The 23,212-nt window shown below is 43.3% G+C and overlaps 1 protein-coding gene across 3 annotated transcripts in view; it reads right to left on the bottom strand.

Moving 5' to 3' along the window:
- gpr180 (G protein-coupled receptor 180) overlaps positions 1-23,212 on the bottom strand; it is a 162,498-nt gene that overhangs the window by 41,765 nt on the left and 97,521 nt on the right. For all 3 annotated transcript variants that reach the window (XM_068034370.1, XM_068034371.1, XM_068034372.1), the window contains exons 3-5: positions 17,590-17,808; positions 3,224-3,404; positions 2,697-2,746 (exon numbers count right to left, since the gene is read on the bottom strand). In XM_068034370.1, the coding sequence (XP_067890471.1) occupies positions 2,697-2,746; positions 3,224-3,404; positions 17,590-17,808 (450 nt within the window). The remainder of the gene's footprint in view (positions 1-2,696; positions 2,747-3,223; positions 3,405-17,589; positions 17,809-23,212) is intronic.

The following is a 23,212-nucleotide window of genomic DNA, read 5'->3' as shown; positions in this document are numbered from 1 at the left end:
CTTCCCTTTCATGGCACCGAGGACTCTTCAAAGTCGCGAAACTGAAGGCACGTGTGTGTCGCACGTCAACCACAAAAAAATGTTGGATTGTAGTGAATTAGATTCAAATTTATTTAAAGCGCAATTTCAAACATTTAAATTACGATGCCGTCATCTTGGGGCGCCACAGTACTTCCTTGCCTCTGACAGAATCTGCAAATTGCGGTATGGCGAAGGGTTTTGTGGCGGACGGCTCTGCAGAGATTCTCCATATCCCCTCCCCCCCCCCCCCCCCCCCATGCCACCGAAGTCGTTCGACAAGGGAACAAAATTCAGCCCATAAATTTCACTCATGTTAGAATATAATTCGAAAATTTCTTGACAAATAGTGATACCAGATACAATAGCATATGTCTTTTGTCATATTGAGGCTCAACGTTATGAAAACTAAAGCTGCAGTCGAAGAAAACAGCACAGTACAAGTTAATCCATAAACACATGACTGCTTTGCTCAGAAATACTGGGCAGGATTTTCCGTTTTGGGTCAGGACCCCGCATTGTGTTGGGAGCTGCAACCCGACAATGATTTTTGCAAGACTGTCCAATTAGTGGACGAAGTGGGGGAGTCCAGCACCAGGGGTCACAATCTAAGGATAAGGGGTAAGCCATTTAGCACTGAGATGAGGAGGGACTTATTCACCCAGAGAGTGGTGAACCTGTGGAATTTTCTACCATGGAAAGCAGTTGAGGCCAAATCATTAAATATATTCAAGAAAGAGTTAGATATAGTTCTTAGGGCTAAAGGAATCAAGGGATATGGGGAGAAAGCGGGAACAGGGTACGGACTTTGGACGATCAGCCATGACGTATTAAAAGGCGGTGCAGGCTCGAAGGGCCGAATGGCCTATTCCTGCTCCTATTTTCTATGTTTCTATGAAGGGTATGATTTCCATTCAATTCAGGACGGCAGGAAGGCTGTCGAAGTTGGAAGGCCAATAGGAGGCACTCCAGCACTCAAGGAGCTGCAGCATGCCGTTACAGGTAAGGGAGACAGAATGCGCCTCCATCTTGGGTTCACTCTCAGCACTTTTAAAATATTGGAAATAAAAAAATGGCCACAGCTGCCAGACCACCATTGTGGAAGGGAGTCCCTCCACAGAATGGCCTGAGGCCGCAGCTGTAACCTGGTAGGCCTCAAAGTGATCCTGGAGCGCTGGCCCCCCAACAGTCTGACACCAGGAGTCCGCCTCTAAGCATGTGCTGTGCTCCCAATGCTGTGGGGAGCCCGCAGGTTGACAGGAAAATTCTGATCGATGGCCTTAATTGGCCTCTTAGTGACTTAATAAGCTACCCGCCACTTGTGGGCGGATTGTCGTTCTGTGCCGATCTGGCCTCCAGGAAAATAGTCGGAAGTTGGGACTATGACGGAGAACTGGCCCACTGGCCAGCATCAGGAAATTCCATGCCCGCCTGCCTCCGTTCTTGCCCTGTCATGCACCAAAATCCTGCCCACTATATTTGTAACATAATTTCAAAAGACTTCTTTCAAAAAAGGGGGATAAATGATCAGTTTAGAATATTTTTAACCTCACCATGCTTAATTCCTTCATTCTGCAACAGAGGGCTGAATTTTACAATTGCGGCAGTAGGCAAAAACATGTCGCGGTGCCACCATGATCCAAAGAGCGGTGGCTCATTTAAATAGTTGGGGCGAGCCAACCACCCCCTCCCACCCCACCCCACCAATCACGTGGAGGGGGTGGCCTGTCTGTCCCCAGCAATGGCGTCAGCTGCCTGTGCGCAGGAGCTGACAGCACTTTTAAAGGGCTTTGAGCCATACCGTTAAATTTAAATATTAAAAGCTAAAGTGAATGAAAAAAAATTAAATACATTTATCTTGCTCCTCTCCAACCCCCATAACAATTAAATTAATTACTTTCCCTCTCCCCCCCAAAACACTTACCTTGTCCACCTAACCTTCCCCCCTCAAAGTGCATAAACTTTAACCTAAAACCCTTCCTATCATCCCCTACACCAATGATGTTACTTTGACCCTGTTCCTCCCCACTCTCGCACTGAGAAACATACCCCCTTCCCCCTCCCCACAAATGTTCCGCCTTGTTTCCCCGGACGGGCGGCGGCAGGAAGATCGCAGTGGGACAGAAGGTGCCGGCCTAAGGAAGATTAATGCATTCATTTCCATTTATTTAAATATGTAAATGGGGGTCCCGTTGCCGAGTGGCTGCCACGAGGCCTCGCTGCTGCCAGCAATACTGGGTCTGGCCCTCCCGGCGTCTGGTGCGTGGTGGCCCTCTCCTGGAGGCATTTTCCGGCCCCCCCCCCCGCCCCCCGCCACGAACCCCGAAGTCGGTGGAGGGGGTCTGTAAAATCCAGCCCAGAATCTATATTTAAACATTTTTCTACATGTAAATGATCATTTACAAGACACTGTTAAGCCAAGAAAGTAGATAGACATATGCTTGGCAGACAATGTTCACCATGCTAAGCAATGAAAATATGAATAATTGGCAATCTTTTTGTACATGGCAAAGGATTATATATTTTTGGGTTATGCTTTGATTAGGAACTCTAGATACTGTGAATGAATGAAAAAGTGGTTTGGTACTTCAAAATTCTATTACGAGATCAAGAATGTGTTTATTAAGAGCCAAATTATCAGTAGAAGCTGCAATTTCAGTGAAAGTGTTGCATCTTACATTCAGCCAAACTGCCCAGCAAAGGAGTTCCAATTCCATCCACTGAGTACCTGAAAGAAATTACAGATATCATTATAGGACTGCTTTCAGGGAGCAACATTGTTGTTTAATTTCAATCAGAAACAGATTTTTATAGAAAGATTTATGAAAAATCCTTCAGTTGGAAATTTAAAAAAGTACACAGTAAACTAATGTCCCAGTTTCTAATGTTTAGAATGCTTGATTCATTTCATGTAAAATCAAAATCAGAAACACAAAATTCCCTCTTTTATAACCATAACGTTACATTGAATCTAGTTTTGCTCAATTACCCCCACTGCAATTTTCATTTATATTTCCTCTCACTCTTTTCATGCACCATGACTCAAACAAATGTGTGAGGCAGGTCCCTGAAAAAGTATTTGACATGATGCATGCAGAAACAACTCACTGACAATCTTGATATTCAATTTACCTGAACAATATGTTTGATACATAGAGGTAAACAAATTTTGGTTTTATATGCCATTAAATCAACACTACTTTACCTTGAAAGATGCATATAGTTAGTGAATGCTGCACCAGCCTGCAGTAGCAATCCGATAGACAAAACCTTTAGGACAGTGTGCATAGGTCCACCTTTCTTAACTGATCGCCAGATTGGCTGAGCGTATATGCAGGCAACTACGAAGTAAACCAATACTAGTAGGAAATAGAAATCATGTAATCCTGTGAAAAGAATAAAGACAACTCACAGTTTCACATGTGAGCATAATGCTAAAATCAAATGATATTGTGTCAGTATGAACATTTCCAACTGCTAATTAATCCTCATGTTACAGCAAACACAGGTATAATCCACATCAGTCTCATCAGATTGTAAAACTGCAAAGATTGGAGAGTTCTTCAAACCTTACTGACAATCTATATTTAGAATGCTATTTACAATCTATATTAACTACTTAGATGAGGGGACTGGGTGTAATGTATCCAAGTTTGCTGATGATACAAGGTTAGGTGGGAAAATAAACAATGATGAGGATGCAAAAAGAGGCTGAAAAGGATATGGGCAGGTTGAGTGAGTGGACAAGGACAAGGGAGATGGAATATTACTTGGCAGTGTGTGAAGCTATCCACTTCCAAAAGAAAAGAAGAATGTTTTTTAAATGGTGAGACTAGGAAATGTTGGTATTCAGGTTGCTGACAGCTCACATTTTATTGCAACATTTAAACCAGACTGATTCAGAGGGTGCCCTTTGTACATGAATCACAGAAAGTTAATATGCAGGTACAGCAAGCAATTAGGAAAATAAATGGTATGTTAGTCTTTATTACAAACGGATTGGAGTATAAGAGTGAAGTCTTGCTGCAATTGTATACAGTTTTGTTGAGACCATACCTGGAGTACTGTGTACAGTTTTGGTCTCCTTATCTAAGGAAGGATATACTAGCCCTTGAGGGAGTGCAATAAAGGTTGAATACACTGATTCCTGGGATGAGGGTGTAGTCCGATGAGGAGAGATTAAGCAGATAAGGACTTCCCTGGAATTTAGAAGAATGATCTCACTGAAACATATAAAATTCTTAAAAGACTCGTTGGGATGATGTTTCCCCTCACGAGAACCAGGGGGTCACAGTCTTCGAATAAGGGTTCAGCTATTTAGGGCAGAGATGAGGAGAAATTTCTTCACTCTAAGAGTTGTAATCTTTGGAATTCTCTATCCTAGACTGATGTGGATGCTCAGTCATTGAGTATATTCAAAACAGAGATCGATAGATTTTTGGATACTAAGGGAATTAAGGGATATGGGGATAGTGTTGGAAGGTGGAATTGAGGTAGCAGATCAGCCATAATTGTATTGAAAGATGGAACAGTCTCAAAGGGCTGAATGGCCAAATCCTGCTCCTATTTCTTATGTTCTTAATCATGTTGTTAACACAGACTAATCAGATCAACAATAAAGCAGCCATGTTTGATTCCAATCCAGCTTTTCTGCTTAACTATGCATCCAGCCTCTCCCTTGCCTGTTCTAAGCTTGACCATTGCCCCCTTACCAGACTTTTAAGTTTCAGCCTCCACCCACACTTGCCACAATTACTCAACACATTTTTTAATCCCCATTCAGCTCAACTCTTATGTTTTCCCCTACCAAACTTTCCAGTCAGCCTTTTGGCCTTCCCTGATGACCAACCAGCACCACCCCCCAACCAATTTGCCTATCCCTCTATCAAATCCCCCCTCAATTTCCTTTGCTCCAGGGAGCACAACCCCAGCTTTTCCAACCTAACCTTGTAACTAAAAAATCTCTCATTCCTGGAACCATTCTGGTAAATCTCCTCTGCACCCTCTCAAGGACCCTCACATCTTCCCTAAAGTACACTGACCAAAACTGGACGTAATACTCTAGCTGGGGCCTAACCAGAGCTTTATAATGGTTCAGCATAACTTCCAGCAGGAAGGAAAGAGAGAAAACAACTTGCATTGATATAGATATTATGGTGAGAGAATCAAATGAATTTTCTGTTAAAACCAGACACAGGTGCCTTGATTTTCTTAGCAGCTTTAATGCCAAGCATCAATGCTGGAATTAAAATAACACAATTGGAAAACATAGGCTACCATGTCATGGCTAGCATCAGTATCCTGCATGTGTGCTCATGTTAATGACAGATTAAGCAAGCAGAACCTACTATAAAAAAACAAGAGATATGACAATGTATTTTGCTCATATTGGTGAAACATGCTAAATTAGCAGTGCAGTCACTGTATAATTAATGTATCTTGCTCTAAATGTTCTGAGATCAGTCCTGTATTGGGGTAGAAACAAGAGTCGCAAAATTTGGTTCCATAGTGCCGGTTTATTCGGTGCTATGAGTGCCATTTTGGGTGCAAAATGATGACCGCACCGCGCACTTTTGGTGCAGGCCACACCAGTGTCATGTTGGTGAGGGCATTTGGAGTGTGTGCGGAAGAATGAGATTAGGCAAATTGAGATGTCAGTCAGCGTGAAACAGAGATTTGATTGTACTGATGTCATTTTCAATCTCAACACTTCAGTTAACAACCTCTCTTAACCTCGTCGAGCTGAACATGCATACAGCAGCATGAAGAACCACCCACCAGTGCTATTTAGAGGGATCATCAACTACTTTCAGGTTAGTTGCTGACTGATTTCTACTGGTTGCTGCTGAGTGTGTAGAAATGTTCTGAGTTTTCTACTGCTACTTAAAATTGGTGAAGTCTACAGCAAGTTGTGTTATGCACAGTGAAGGTCTTGGTCCTTATTTCAAGGGTACTGTTCAGACCACTTGCTGTCAGTCATGGATGCTGTAGTAATCATCCCCCTTGACCTGCAGCATGACAGGGAGTTTGAGCAGAGGCTTCTCAAAATGGGAGGAGGAGGGAGTGAAGGGCTCTTAGTAGGAGGCCATATCCACCAGGATCTTCAGGGAGCAATGCACTTACCTCAACCTCAGCAAGGAACAGTGTATTAGATGCCGCCATTTCACAAAGAAGGTGCTGACTGAAATCTGCCACCTGTTGCAGACAGACCTGCAGCCTCAGAGCAAGGTGAGGATGGCACTGTCAGAGGCTGTAAAGGTGACTGTAGCCATGAACCTCTTTGCATCGGATCCTTCCAGGCTGCAACAGGGGACATCTCTACCATCTCACAGATCGCTGTCCACTGCTGTATAAAGAACAGTCTGTATTCCAGGGGAGGAGAACGCAATGCATTTTTCTTTCCAGAGTAAAGCAGGCAGAATGTGCACATCACTTTGCCAGGATAGCAGACTTCTCCATGGTTCAGTGTGCCAGTGACTGCACACATGTTGTTTGCCGCATCTAAATGCAGAGATGTACCGCAACTGCAGAGAGTTCCACTCTCTGAATCTGTGATTAGTGAGCAACCATGCTCAGCATATCATGCAAATGAATGCTTGATATCCTGGCAGCAGTCATTCTGCACCAGTACCATCAGTATTTGAGCTACCACCTGGTTCATGACTACAGTGCCTATTCTGCCGCTCTCCCTCAGCCTGCTGGATGTAAACATCTACCATATTACATGTGTAGTTCCCAATCCTGCTGACCTGGGGCCCATACTCAGCTGTAAAATCTGACATTTACACAAAAGTAGAATGCAACAATTAATTAGTCTTCACATTGTTTTCATTTGTTACGGGTAATATTTGAGTTATTGGCTTTTTATGTATTTTTATACATTCATATTGGGGGAAATATTCTTTGTTTATTGCCTATTTATATCTTGGTACAGGAGGTACTAATTTTACGTTTTCATTATAGACTCTAAGGCAGCTATCTTAACTTGATGCGGTCAAAAAACTGGCTTTGCAGATCTGCTCTCGACATAAACCAAACTGACTGAAGTCAATGAAAAGGAAAATCGGGCGGGGTGTGTAACCGGAGGTTCATCTGCTCCACCTCTTTATCACCCTCTATTTTGTGTCCCCAGTGCAATACCACTGGTATTTAAAAAATGTTGTAACAACAAAAGCTAATGAAATTTTTTCTCAATTGATTTTTTTGTAATTTTATTTCTTAGTGTTTACTTTCACTTTTATGATTTTCAACATACCCTCATGTTTATTTTAAGCTTTTAAAGCTGCTGTAACAGAAGACCAGATATTAATCTGCATTTTAAGTTTTTTTGCAGCTACTCAGTGCTACACTGCCACCTGATGGCAGAAATTTATTCCGGCAATACGATTCCGTAATAGAAACATATCTGTTTGACTTTAGAAAACAATTGGCACCAATATGAACTCAATATGGATATTTTTTCACCTAAAAATGACACAAATGGGACAGATTTTGCTGCTGTTGCATTAACATTTTCTTCTGCATTAAATAAATTTGTGCTATTTAATGTCAGGGTATTGATTATGAATGTGTGCTTTGTACTCTAATAATTTCTGGAAATTTGCTAATTTTGAACAGTTTTTAAGTTCATACTATAGCTAAAAGTAATGATCAGGGTCTCTGGCATGATTAAACATCAATATGTCAGTATGCAAAATTATAAATGCTTGTAAAGTAATGAACGGACATGAACTGACAAGACTGAGTCATGACCTACAAGTTGTATACAACACCTGCACTTTAGGCGACATTTTTTTACTCTTAATTTTAAACAGCCTGATAACAGTAAGAGTGTAGCAGGAATGCGAAGAGCACTGTATTCATATTGCCGAAAGAGACAAGACAGCTAGTGGAAAGCACTAAGTGACAGCAAACACACTTATTGTATGGAGAACATATATATGATTTCGAATGAAGATTCTACATACAAAATATCACTTTTTCAGTTCCGATGCTGTGAGTATTTCCAACTTTTTTAGTTTTGTTTTAAAGCTTTCTTTTTACTACTCAAGAACAATTTGAGGTTTGCTGAATAGTAACTAGCATCCAGTATTTTGCTTTTGTTTAGATTCATCTGCATTTGGAGTGCAAGGTTTTTTGGATAATCCAATGCATAATCAAAAAAAAACTGTTCAGATTCCCAGACATTCAGTTTAAAGAATCACAGAAAAATCAAATCTAACTGTGTATGGTTTTAATTCATTCTGAAAAACAGTATATAGTTGACAGCCCCTTCAGTGCTAATACCTTGGAACTGTATTACATTTACTTTTCACTATGATGAAATTTCTGGTAAGTGGAAAAATTGACTTTGCCAAAACTCCATCCTCTTCATGGTAGTATTATTTCTGTTGCAGACAGACGGCCGGATTTAGTGGAGCCAGCGGGGTTCCCGGTGCTGGTCCGAAAAAGCGGTGGGAAACGCACCTCGCCCATTTGGAGTCCTCCAGCTCTGGCTGGCTCTATTTAACAGCGCCCAGGTAATTAACTGCCTGGCGCTGGGATCCCCGTCCCTTTAAAGACAGGGATCCTGCCTCCAAGAGCTGCTGTCCAGTCAGAGGGCCAACAGCGCAGTAGTATAGGCAACACTACTGGGAGCAGTGGCCATTGCCGGTACTGCAGGAGGCCTTGGAACCAGGCCGTGTGCTGGAGACACGGTCCTCAGGTAAGTGAGGCAGGGTTGCCGAGACAAGTCTGGCAGGCCCCAGAAATGGGGGGAGGGATGGTGGACGTTGAGTGCAGGGGAAGATGGGGGTGAGGGAGGTAGTTTGTTTTCCGGTGGGGGCCCTCCATGGGCCACAGATTGCCTAGAGAGGAGGCCTCATCAAAGTCTGCAGGGAGATAACCTTGTTCTACTGGATGACCTCCCCACATGGCAGAGGCCCCCCCGCCATCGCTGGTTAATTCCAGTCGCGGCAGGAGGAGGCCCTTATAATAGGCCTCTTAAGGGCTTTAACTAACCTCTGGGTGGGAAGGCTGTCATCAGCATCCTGCCCCCAGATTAATTGCAGTGCGATGGGAAGGCAACGGGCCCTCTGCATCCCCGCCGCAATTCTATAGCCCCCCCCCCCCGCCTCCTAGCCAATCTCTGGGGGGCCCATTAAAGCCAGCCCAGAGTTAAAGATAGCCAGTGTAATGTCAGGTGACGGAACCCTTACTAATTCCCCCTTTCTCCAGTTCAAGGACATCAAGATTGGTTTATGATCCTCTATGTCTGCACAACTGATAATTGATGTAAATTATCAGCTCAGTTATCAAAATTACATTTTAATGACAGTTTTGCCCATTCATATAATTTATCAATTTCTCTTTGTAATTTCATGCTCCATCTACTGTGCTTACAATGCCGCCTATCTTTGTGTCATCGGCAAATATGCATATGTGGCTTTCTATTCTATCATCTACGACATTAACAAAGACAGTGAATAGTTGAGGCCCCAACACCAGTCCTTGCAGGACACCACTGGTCACATCCTTCCAATTAGAATTCCTGCCCATTATTCTACTCTTTGTTTCCAGCTGCTCAGCCAATTTCCAAACCAGGTGAATAATTTGCCTTCAATTCCATGAGCTTTCACTTTAGCTAACATGATGACTTAATCAAATGCCTCTGGAAGTCCATATAAATAACATCCATAGGCAATCCCTTGTCCACTACTTTAGGCACCTTTTTAAAAAAAATCAATCAGATTGATCAGGTGTGACCTGCCCTTTACTAATCCACACTGCCTCTCTCTGATCAACTGAAAAATTTCAAGGTGTTCACTCACCTTATCCTTAATTACAGACTCTAGTAATTTTCCAACATCAGATGTTAAACTAACTGGTCTTTCATTCCCTGGTTTCTCTCTCTCACCTTTCTGTGTGCAAATTGGCTGTCCCATAAAAACATAGAAAATAGGAGCAGGAGTAGGCCATTTTGCCCCTAGAGCCTGCTCCGCCATTCATTATGATAATGGCTGATCATCCAACTCAATAGCCTGTTCCGGCTTTCGCCCCATGCTCTTTGATCCCTTTAGACCCAAGAGCGATATCTAACTCCTTTCTGAAAACATTCAATGTTTTGGCCTCAACTGCTTTCTGTGTTAGCGAGTTCCACAGGTTCACCACTCTCTGGGTGAAGAAATTTCTTCTCATAATAGAGGCAGGAACACTTACGACATTCAAGAAATATTTAGATGAGCATTTGAAACGCCATAACATACAAGGCTACGAGCTAAATGCGGGGAAATGGGATTAGTTAGGACAGGTGCTTGATGGTCGGCATAGGCTCATTGGGCCGAAGGGCCTGTTTCTGTGCTGTAAAACTCTATGACTCTGTGACTCAGTCCTGAAAGATTTACCCCTTATCCTTAGACCATGACCCCTGGTTCTGGACTTACCCACCATCGGGAACATCCTTCCTGCATCGACCCTGTCAAGTCCTGTTAGAATTTTATAGGTTTCTATGAGATCCCCCCTCACTCTTCTGAACTCCAGTGAATATAATCCTAACCGACTCAATCTATCCTCATATGTCAGTGCTGCCATCCCAGGAATCAGTCTCGTAAACCTTCGCTGCACTCCCTCTATAGCAAGAACATCCTTCCTCAGATAAGGAGACCAAAACTGCACAGACATCCCTGCTTCTGTACTCGAATCCTCTCACTATGAAGGCCAACATACCATTTGCCTTTTTTACGCCTGTTGCACCTGCACACTTACCTTCAGCGACTGGTGTCCGAGAACACCCAGGTATTGCTGCATATTCCCCTGCATATTCTCAGTTTATAGCCATTCAGATAATAATCTGCCTTCCTGTTTTTTCTACCATGTGGATAACCTCACATCTATCCACGTTATACTGCATGCCATGCATTAGCCCACTCACTTAACTTGTCCAAATCACCCTGAAGCATCTCTGCATCCTCTTCACAACTCACCCTCCCACCCAGTTTTGTGTCATCTGCAAATTTGGAGATATTACATTTAGTTCCTTCATCTAAATCATTAATGTATATTGTGAATAGCTGGGGTCCTAGCACCGATCCCTGCAGTATCCCACTAGTCACTGCCTGCCATTCTGAAAAAGACCCATTTATCCCTACTCTTTGTTTCCTGTCTGACAACCAATTTTCTATCCATCACAATACACTTTCTACACATCCCAAGTGCTTCAATTTTAGATGCTAATCTCTTATGTGGGACTTTGTCAAAAGCCTTCTGAAAGTCCAAATAAACCACATCCACTGGCTCCCCCTCATCAACTCCACTGGATACATCCTCGAAGAATTCTAGTAGATTTGTCAAGCATGATTTCCCTTTCGTAAATCCATGCTGACTCTGCCCGATTCTACCACTGTTCTCCAAGTGCTCTGCTATAAATTCTTTGATAATGGACTCTAGAATTTTCCCCACTACCGACGTCACGCTGACTGGTCTATAATTCCCTGCTTTCTCTCTACCTCCCTTTTTAAATAGTGGGGTTACATTAGCTACCCTCTTTGCTGACTCCTCTTTGCTGACGATGCTGCTTTAACATCTCACACTGAAGAATGCCTGCAGAGTCTCATCGACAGGTTTGCGTCTGCCTGCAATGAATTTGGCCGAACCATCAGCCTCAAGAAAACGAACATCATGGGGCAGGATGTCAGAAATGCTCCATCCATCAATATTGGCGACCACGCTCTGGAAGTGGTTCAAGAGTTCACCTACCTAGGCTCAACTATCACCAGTAACCTGTCTCTAGATGCAAAAATCAACAAGCGCATGGGTAAGGCTTCCACTGCTATGTCCAGACTGGCCAAGAGAGTGTGGGAAAATGGCGCACTGACACGGAACACAAAAGTCCGAGTGTATCAGGCCTGTGTCCTCAGTACCTTGCTCTACGGCAGCGAGGCCTGGACAACGTATGCCAGCCAAGAGCGACGTCTCAATTCATTCCATCTTCGCTGCCTTCGGAGAATACTTGGCATCAGGTGGCAGGACTATATCTCCAACACAGAAGTCCTTGAAGCGGCCAACACCCCCAGCTTATACACACTACTGAGTCAGCGGCGCTTGAGATGGCTTGGCCATGTGAGCCGCATGGAAGATGGCAGGATCCCCAAAGACACATTGTACAGCGAGCTCGCCACTGGTATCAGACCCACCGGCCGTCCATGTCTCCGTTATAAAGACGTCTGCAAACGCGACATGAAATCGTGTGACATTGATCACAAGTCGTGGGAGTCAGTTGCCAGCATTCGCCAGAGCTGGCGGGCAGCCATAAAGACAGGGCTAAATTGTGGCGAGTCGAAGAGACTTAGTAGTTGGCAGGAAAAAAGACAGAGGCGCAAGGGGAGAGCCAACTGTGCAACAGCCCCAACAAACAAATTTCTCTGCAGCACCTGTGGAAGAGCCTGTCACTCCAGAATTGGCCTTTATAGCCACTCCAGGCGCTGCTTCACAAACCACTGACCACCTCCAGGCGCGTATCCATTGTCTCTCGAGATAAGGAGGCCCAAAAGAAAAGAATTAGCTACCCTCCAATCTGTAGGAACTGTTCCAGAGTCTATAGAATCTTGGAAGATGACCACCAATGCATCCACTGTTTCTAGGGCCAATTCCTTAAGTCCTCTGGGATGCATACCATCAGGCCCTGGGGATTTATCGGCCTTCAATCCCATCAATTTCCCCAACACCATTTCTCTACTAATCCTGATTTCTTTCAGTTCCTCTCTCTCACTAAGCCCTGTGTTCCCCAACATTTCTGGTATGATATTTGTGTCCTCCTTTGTGAAGACAGAACCAAAGTATGCATTTAGTTGGTCAGCCATTTCTTTATCCCCCATAATAAATTCCCCTGTTTCTGACTGTAATGGAACATAGGAAGATAGGAACAGGAGTAGGCCACTCAGCCCCTCGAGCCTGTCCTGCCATTCAATGAGATCATGGCTGATCCACGGCCTAACTCCATATACCTGCCTTTGGCCCATATCCCTTAATATCTTTGCTTAACAAAAATCTACCTATCTCAGATTTAAAATTAACAACTGTTACAGCTTCAACTGCTGTTTGTGGGAGTGAGTTCCAAACCTCTACCCTTTGCGTGAAGAAGTGCTCCTTACATCTCTCCTGAATGGTCTGGTCCTAATTTTTAGACTATGCCCCCTAGTTTTAGAATCTCCAACCAGTGGAAATAGTTTATCTTTATCTAGCCTGTCTTTTCCTGTTAATATCTTGAAGACTTCAATCAGATCACCCCTTAACCTTCTAAATTCTAGCGAAAACAGGCCTAATTTGTGTAATCTCTCCTCGTAACTTAACCCCTGTAGTCCAGGTATCATTCTTGTAAACCTACATTGCACTCCCTCCAAGGCCAATATATCCTTCCTAAGGTGTGGTGCCCAGAACTGCTCACAGTACTCCAAGTGGGGTCTAACCAGGGTTTTTACAGCTGCAGCATAACCTCTGTGTCTTTATACTCCAATCCTCTGGATATAAAGGCTAGCATTCCATTAGCCTTTTTGATTATTTTCTGCACTTGCTCGTGGCATTTTAAAGATCTATGCACCTGAACCCCCAAGTCTCTTTGGACATCTGCTGTACTTAACCTCTTCCCATTTAGCAAGTACCCTGCTCTATCCTTTTTTGGTCCAAAATGGATAACCTCACACTTTCCCGCATTGAAATCCATCTGCCACAGTTTTGCCCACTCACCTAGTCTGTCAATATCTCTTTGCAATTTTATGCTATCATCTAGACTGTCTACAATGCCGCCTAACTTTGTATCATCAGCAAATTTGGATATATGACTTACTATGCCATCATCCAAGTCGTTAATGAATAATGTGAATAATTGAGGCCTCAACACAGATCCCTGCGGGACACCACTAGTTACATCCTGCCAATCGGAGTACTTACCCATTATCCCCACTCTCTGTCACCTACCAATCTTTTTCTCTTCACATACCTATTGAAACTTTTACAGTAAGTTTTTATGTTCCCCACAGCTTGCTCTCGTACTTTATTTTCCCCTTCTTAATCAATCCCTTGGTCCTCCTTTGCTGAATTTTAAACTGCTCCCATTCCTCAGGTCTGTTGTTTTTCCTGGCAAATTTATATCCCTCTTCCTTGGATCTAATGCTATCTCTAATTTCCCTTGTAAGCCATGGTTTGGCTACCTTTCCAGTTTTACGTTTGCGCCAGACAGGAATAAACAATTGTTGCAGTTCATCCATGCGCTCTTTAAATGTTTGCCATTGCCTATCCAGTCGTCCCTTTAAGTAACGTTTCCCAATCTGTCATGGCCAACTCGCGCGCCTCATACCCTCGTAGTTTCCTTTACAAAGATTCAGGACCCTTGTCTCAGAATCAACTACGTCACTCTCCACCTTGATGAAGAATTCTATCATATTATGGTCGCTCGTCCCCAAGGGGTCTCGCACCGCTAGATTGTCAATTATTCCTCTCTCACTACACAATACCCAGTCTAGGATGGCCTGTTCTCTCGTTGGTTCCTCAACGTATTGGTCCAGAAAACCATCCCGTATACACTCCAAGAATTCCTCCTCTACGGTATGGTGACTAATTTGATTTGCCCAATCTATATGCAGATTAACGTCACCCATAATTACAGATGTTCCTTTCTCGCATGCATCTCTAATTTCCTGTTTAATGCCATTCCCAACATCACCACTACAGTTTGGGGGTCTATATACAACCTCCACTAACGTTTTTTGCCCCTTAGTGTTTCTCAGCTCTACCCATACAGATTTCACATCGTCAGAGCTAATATCTTTCCTCCCTATTGCGTTAATTTATTTATTTATTTATAGATACAGCACTGAAACAGGCCCTTCGGCCCACCAAGTCTGTGCCGACCATCAACTACCCATTTATACTAATCCTACATTAATCCCTTACCCAGCAATGCAACTCCAGCACCTTTTGCTTTTTGTCTGTCCTTCCTAAATACTGAATATCCCGGGATGTTCATTTCCCATCCCTGGTCACCTTGTAGCCATGTCTCCGTAATCCCGACTATATCAGACCCGTTTACATCTATTTGCGTGATTAATTCATCCACTTTATTGCGAATGCTCCGCTTGTTAAGGCACAAAGCTTTAAGGCTTGTCTTTTTAACATTACTTGTCCCCTTCCCACTATTTTTCACTGTGGCCCTGTTTGATTCTGGCCCTTGATTTCTCTGATTATCACTTTTCTTATTCCCCTTACTGTCTTTTGTTCTTGTCCTTGATCTCCCCTCCTCTGACTCCTTGCAAAGGTTCCCATCCCCCTGCCAATTTAGTTTAAACCCTCCCCAACCACTCCAGCAAATACTCCCCCTAGGACATTAGTCCCAGTCTTGCCCAGGTGTAACCCGTCCAGTTTGTACTAGTCCCACCTCCCCCAGGAATCTAAAACCCTCCCCCTCACACCATCTCTTCAGCCTTGTATTCATCTGATATATCCTGCTATTTCTACTCTGACTAGCACGTGGCACTGGTAGTAATCCTGAGATCACTACCTTTGAGGTCCTACTTTTTAAACTTACTTCCTAGCTCCCTATATTCTGCTTTTAGGACCTCATCCTTCTTTTTTTACCTGCATCATTTGTACCATATGTACCACGACCACTGGCTGTTCACCTTCCCCCTTCAGAATGTCCTGTAACCGCTCTGAGACATCCTTGACTCTCGCACCAGGGAGGCAACATACCATCCTGGAGTCTCTATTGCGGCCACCAAAACGCCTATCTATTCCCCTTACAATTGAATCGCCTATAACTATTGCATTCCCACATTTTTTATCCTTCCCCTGTGCAGCAGAGCCAAACGTGGTCCAACGAATTGGGCTGTTGCTGCTTTCCCCTGAGAGGCCATTCCCCCCAACAGTATCCAAAGCAGTATATATGTTTTGCAGGGGAATAGCCACAGGAGATTCCTGCACTGCCTGCCTAGACCTCTTGCTCTGCCTGGTGGTCACCCATTCCCCTCCTGTCTGTGGGGTCTGAGCCTGTGGTGTGACCACCTCTCTATACATGCTATCCACGATACTCTCTGTCTTGTGGATGCTCCACAGTGTCCTCAGCTGCCGCTCCAGCTCAGAAACCTGGGCTTCCAGGAGCTGCAGCTGGAGACACTTCCTACACACATGCTGGTCCCTGGCACCGGCATTGTTCCCGGATTCCGACCTGGAGCACACCACGGCTTTGAGCTCTCCTGCCATGACTTAACCCTTTAAATTAAATTAAACCTTCAGGAAGATCTTAATGTCCAATAATATCAGTTACCCTCGGGCCCTTCTTCCTTGATCCTCGTTGCTACAGAACTCCCTCAACAACAACTCTGCTTACTATATTTGAAATAAACTTTAAACTTTTCTTACCTGAGATATTTACCCAGCTATTTAGAGCTATTCCCTAACAGCAGTGACTCATCAACCAATCACTTTGCAGCTCTCCTGTGACATCACTGTTGGCTTTATTTTCCTTTTTTTCAAAACTCCGGTGCGCTGGAAGAGCTCCTCTCTGCTGCACTCCCGGAAGGTAAGAGACTGGGCCTCGATCCTCGGGCTCGATTTATAGGCTCCACTCTCGGCGTTCTCCCTCCAGGTCCGCTCCGCTCCCCAAAGGTAAGGGACTGGGCCTCGATCCTCGGGCTCGATTTATAGGCTCCGCTCTCGGTGTTCTCCCCACAGGTCCGCTCCCGGAAGAGCCATTTCCTACATTTCAACAGTGGTTACACTTCAAAAGTATCTCAATAATTGTAACGCACTTTGGGATGTCAGAAGGTTGTGAATAATGCTATAAAATGCACTATGTTCTTTTCTTTTGCCTCAGTATTGCACTGAAGTGTCAGACAAGATTATGAAGTCTTAGAGTAAGTTTTGAATACATAACCTTCTGACTCAAATGCGACAGCGTTACCAATTAAAGCAAATGTTTGGCATTCAGAAACTCCAAAGTGTTCAGCAGGTCCAATCTGACCTCAATCTGCCCAAAGTCTGTCCCTGAGTGTGCTCAACCCCTGATGGATAAAACCAAGCCACTAAGACAAATGCAAGAACTTAATAGCTCAGTACAGGTGACATCTACAGAAGACATCCCTCCATTTTTCAAACTGCCGGTGAGCAACATCACAGAAGATCTAAAATAAAAGCAAAATACTGCAAATCTGAAATTAAAACAGAAAGTGCTGGAAATACTTAGCAGGTGTGGCAGCATCTGTGGAGAGAGAAGCAGAGTTAACGTTTCAAGTCTATGACCCTTCATTGGAGAGTTCTTTATCACTTGTCTCTTTTATTAAAAGAGAAGTACCATGTTGTGCAGTACTATCACAGACTGGTGGAGCATAGGCTTGCGTCCTTGATTCTTCCATAATAGAGTTCCCGATCTCAACCATCCTTTTGTGCTTTCTCGGGGCAAAACAATGAAATTTGGGTCAAGGGTAACCCTGAATGTTCTCATTCATGTCCAAGGAATGAATTTCAGAACGGTGCTGGCAGAGGCCTGGGATTCTCAGTACAGCAGAGAAAATACTTCAAAAGCAGGGAGGAACAACTACTTACCAGACTCCTCCGCACTGAAGTGATCCAGTGGATTGTTAGCTGCATCAGGGTTCAGTAACAAAAGTTTAAACTTGATAGTCTTTGCAGCAAAGCCCTCAATACCCCTTCTATCTTCCTCATCTTCTGGACAGGTGTACTTATCTGCATACACAATGTACCAAGCCTGAGGGTGCAGAAACTGGGAAATAGTTTGATTGTTTTCCACCTCATCTAATGAAACTGAAAACAAACACAAAAAAAAAAATCAGTAATTTTTCTTTTGGAACAATGGAAACTAATGTTGTGGAATTCAGTATTAGTTTTCTCTCAGCAAAAGTATACCAATTAATTATAGTATTTTAAATCAATTAATAATTCATGTTTTCTCCCCTTTCCTTCCATCTCACATTGCTCTAGGCTTCAAGCACAGTCCAGAGATCCTCAGATGTTCAACTCCTCCTTGTGCAGCAGGACTTGGTGCCATCTGATGTCTCTTAATAAATTGCAGCTTGGATTTGGCCGATGTTGAGAGAATCACACTTGTAAATCCATTTCTGAGTACCTTGTTACCCTAATACTCTGCTATTCTAAAACTGCAATTACCATACCACAAGGATCTGATTCATGATTGAATTTATATTATGATAGATACAGCTTGCATTTATGTAGCACTTTTAACATAGAAAAATGTCCCAAGGGACTTCGCAGAGGTGTAATCAAAACTAAATGGCCACCAAGCCAAAGGAGAAGATATTAGGAGAGGTAACCAAAAGCTTGCTCAAAGGAATGGGGTTTAAAGGGGTCTTAAATGAGATGAGGGAGATTTTATATATTAAAAATGAAATGAAGAATGGCAGAAGAGTCACAATGAAAAAATCTATGCTATACTTTTGTTGTGGAAACAGACGATTAACATGAACATTATATTGCTATTATAGCTTTTATATTACATTTGTAAGCTCTTATGCACGTCCGTTCTCTGCTTTGCCTTAAGTCCAAACTGAATAATGTACTTTAACCCCCTATGTCAAAAGTACATCCAGTTTATTTTTCATTTTCTACACTAGCCATCCTTATGGCCTCATCTGAGCATGATTGGTAATTTAGAGCCAATTTCGGAATTACAATGCACTTTTATATGTCTGAAGGGTTGCAAAGGGAAATTTTGCAAAAGGAGTGGTATTTCAGTGAAAACCAGCAGCCTTCTCTTAGAACTGTACATTTGGGATACTACCAATGCTGCTATGTATTTACATCTCTGTAAATTTAATAGCTCACAAATGAGTAGTAATCCAATCCATTACATATTGTAGATCATGGATTCTACCTGTAGGACCTTTGGTTTTGAGCAGCTGCATAAGTGCTAAATGGGAAAATGCAAGTGAAACAGGTACAAGGAACTGCAGAACCTATAGTATTGTGAAAATTCACCAGTCTTTGCATCCTAGTAGTAGCTGCAGTAAAAATGATTTGCTGCACATTGTAATTTTGAATTCTATAAAATTAGAATGACAGAACCATACAGAACATATATTCGTGGATCTCCTTTGCATTGCTCATGGTAAGTTTTAAAAAAATCTTGCATCTTGTCATATACAATATACTATTTTGTTGTTGAGGTGAATACTTTGTCCCTTTCAGGCCACAAAGTCTAGCTGCTGTGAAGGAAACACTGGGTGAAGTCAGAATTTAATTACTGTTCAAGCTGTAGGTCAGAAGTCTGTCTTTGCAAGATTTTTCCTCTCACAATTTTGCTTGTTTAATAAAGTACTCACACAACAGCTTTTCATACAGAATGTTTTTTGTTATAAATGTTAAAAATTAATTGTACTACAATAGGACGATGTTTCCTTTTGCAGTGCAATTTAACCTCCTGATCGAGTTGGATCATAGCTGGGCGTGGTTCACCAGTTAGCATTTGAATATTGTGGATCTGATTACATCTATGTCACATTCTAAAAGATCCAAGATGGTTACAAAAATGGTAGGAGGGACATCAAAATCCACCAAGTAGCCTCCAACATTAGTGTCTCGCAGATTGTTTTCGGATATTTGTATGGCAGTATCCGGTCCCCCAATTTCTCAAGGTTCTTCACCACAGCTCCATGCTAGGCCACTGTACTCTATAAGGCAGCAGCTGTCTCAGGCCTTATCATGGTAAAGTCAGTCACATTTTACTGGCATTCTGGCATCTGTGTCAGTAGAGGTATCTTCAATTGCTGATGCATTTGCCATATATTCAAAATAATTGTGTTTAGTTCTTTTTTAAAAGAAAAGGTATACAGTAACAGAGAAATATGTAGCGCAGCAATTGAAGTATGATGGAAAAACTGGAGTATGAGTTAGACAAACTCCAACATAAAATGGAGGGGGACGGATATCTGGATAATTTTCTCTAGAGTACTGCCACACCTCAGAGGAAAGCACAGATGCAGGAAGCAGTGTGAAACTGTCAGTCAGAAAGGTAGGGGAGCCTTGGCTGGTAGTAGAGAGGAGGCCCTGCAGACATTGGTTATCTCCATCAAGTGCAATGCACTCGCTATCTGTGAGGATAAGTTGGAGGGTGAAGGTGGCAGAGAGGATCACCAGAATGCTAACTGACACCATGGTACAGGAGGCAGTCTAAGGAGCTGAACAGAAATGTTGTAGTTATAGAGAACTCGATAATTATAGGGGGGGGATAGAGAGCATCCTCTACAGATGCACTGAGTGTCCAGGCGGTAATGTTGCCTATATGGTGCAAGAATAAAGGATATATCTGAGCAACTGGAGAGGAACTTAGATAGGGAGGAAGGAGATCTACTTGTCATAGTCCATGTTGGGACTAATGGCATTGGGAAGAACAGGGAGGAGGTCCAGCTAAGGAAGTATCAGAAACTAGGAATTAAGTTAGAAAGCAGGACCTTGAGGGTAATAATATCAGATTTCCTGAGCCACATGCAAATAGGCAAGGAAAGTAAATAAGTGGCTGAAGGTGTGGCATGTGACAGAGTGGTTCCATTCCTACAGGTTGCACCTGAACTGCATCGGGACTAAGATACTGCCTGAAAGCAAAAATAGGGATGGTGAAAGGGCTTAAAACCAATAAGGGTGGTGAGGGATCAGGCAGAAATAATAATAGTCTAAAAATAAGAAAAAGGGAGAGCAAAGTCCAGACCATAGTGTTAAAGGCAAAACAATTACTTAGGGTTGAGAAAAATATAGGAAATGACAAAATAGCTGAAAAAATACAGCAGGAGTGATGAAAAACAAGAAGTGTGATAAGTTAAAGCGCCAGAAAGATAGTATCAGGGCTCAAGGGTAGGATAGGTTTCAAAGAACAAAGAACAAAGATAATTACAGCACAGGAACAGGCCCTTCGGCCCTCCAAGCCTGCGCCAATCCAGATCCTCTCTCTAAACATGACGCCTATTTTCTAAGCTTCTGTATCTCTTTTCTTCCTGCCCATTCATGTATCTGTCTAGATACATCTTAAAAGACTCCATCGTGCCCGCATCTACCACCTCCGCTGGCAATGCGTTCCAGGTGCCCACCACCCTCTGCGTAAAGAACTTTCCACGCATATCCCCCCTAAACTTTTCCCCTTTCACTTTGAACTCGTGTCCTCTAGTAATTGAAACCCCCACTCTGGGAAAAAGCTTCTTGCTATCCACCCTGTCTATACCTCTCATGATTTTGTACACCTCAATCAGGTCCCCCCTCAACCTCCGTCTTTCTAATGAAAATAATCCTAATCTACTCAACCTCTCTTCATAGCTAGCGCCCTCCATACCAGGCAACATCCTGGTGAACCTCCTCTGCACCCTTTCCAAAGCATCCACATCCTTTTGATAATGTGGCGACCAGAACTGTACGCAGTATTCCAAATGTGGCCGAACCAAAGTCCTATACAACTGTAACATGACCTGCCAACTCTTGTACTCAATGCCCCGTCCGATGAAGGAAAGCATGCCGTATGCCTTCTTGACCACTCTATTTACCTGCGTTGCCACCTTCAGGGAACAGTGGACCTGAACACCCAAATCTCTCTGGACATCAATTTTCCCCAGGACTTTTCCATTTACTGTATAGTTCACTCTTGAATTGGATCTTCCAAAATGCATCACCTCGCATTTGCCCTGATTGAACTCCATCTGCCATTTCTCTGCCCAACTCTCCAATCTATCTATATTCTGCTGTATTCTCTGACAGTCCCCTTCACTATCTGCTACTCCACCAATCTTAGTGTCGTCTGCAAATTTGCTAATCAGTCCACCTATACTTTCCTCCAAATCATTAATGTATATCACAAACAACAGTGGTCCCAGCACGGATCCCTGTGGAACACCACTGGTCACACGTCTCCATTTTGAGAAACTCCCTTCTACTGCTACTCTCTGTCTCCTGTTGCCCAGCCAGTTCTTTATCCATCTAGCTAGTACACCTTGGACCCCAAGCGCCTTCACTTTCTCCATCAGCCTGCCATGGGGAACCTTATCAAACGCCTTACTGAAGTCCATGTATATGACATCGACAGCCCTTCCGTCATCAATCAACTTTGTCACTTCCTCAAAGAATTCTATTAAGTTGGTAAGACATGACCTTCCCTGCACAAAACCATGTTGCCTATCACTGATGAGCCCATTTTCTTCCAAATGGGAATAGATCCTATCCCTCAGTATCTTCTCCAGCAGCTTCCCTACCACTGACGTCAGGCTCACCGGTCTATAATTACCTGGATTATCCCTGCTACCCTTCTTAAACAAGGGGACAACATTAGCAATTCTCCAGTCCTCCGGGACCTCACCCGTGTTTAAGGATGCTGCAAAGATATCTGTTAAGGCCCCAGCTATTTCCTCTCTCGCTTCCCTCAGTAACCTGGGATAGATCCCATCCGGACCTGGGGACTTGTCCACCTTAATGCCCTTTAGAATACCCAACACTTCCTCCCTCCTTATGCCGACTTGACCTAGAGTAATCAAACATCTGTTCCTAACCTCAACATCCGTCATGTCCCTCTCCTCGGTGAATACCGATGCAAAGTACTCGTTTAGAATCTCACCCATTTTCTCTGAGTCCAAGCATAACATTCCTCCTTTGTCCTTTAGTGGGCCAATCCTTTCTCTAGATACCCTCTTTCTCCTTATATATGAATAAAAGGCTTTGGGATTTTCCTTAACCCTGTTTGCTAAAGATATTTCATGACCCCTTTTAGCCCTCTTAATTCCTCGTTTCAGATTGGTCCTACATTCCCGATATTCTTTCAAAGCTTCGTCTTTCATCAGCCGCCTAGACCTTATGTATGCTTCCTTTTTCCTCTTAGCTAGTCTCACAATTTCACCTGTCATCCATGGTTCCCTAATCTTGCCATTTCTATCCCTCATTTTCACAGGAACATGTCTCTCCTGCACGCTAATCAACCTCTCTTTAAAAGCCTCCCACATATCACATGTGGATTTACCTTCAAACAGCTGCTCCCAATCTACATTTCCCAGCTCCTGCCGAATTTTGGTATAGTTGGCCTTCCCCCAATTTAGCACTCTTCCTTTAGGACCACTCTCGTCTTTGTCCATGAGTATTTTAAAGCTTACGGAATTGTGATCACTATTCCCAAAGTAGTCCCCTACTGAAACTTCAACAACCTGGCCGGGCTCATTCCCCAACA

The sequence above is a fragment of the Heterodontus francisci genome, chromosome 6 (assembly GCF_036365525.1).
Source record: "Heterodontus francisci isolate sHetFra1 chromosome 6, sHetFra1.hap1, whole genome shotgun sequence".
Taxonomy (NCBI): domain Eukaryota; kingdom Metazoa; phylum Chordata; class Chondrichthyes; order Heterodontiformes; family Heterodontidae; genus Heterodontus; species Heterodontus francisci.
Note: the sequence above shows the minus strand (reverse complement) of the source record. Positions and strands in the feature narration are given on the sequence as shown.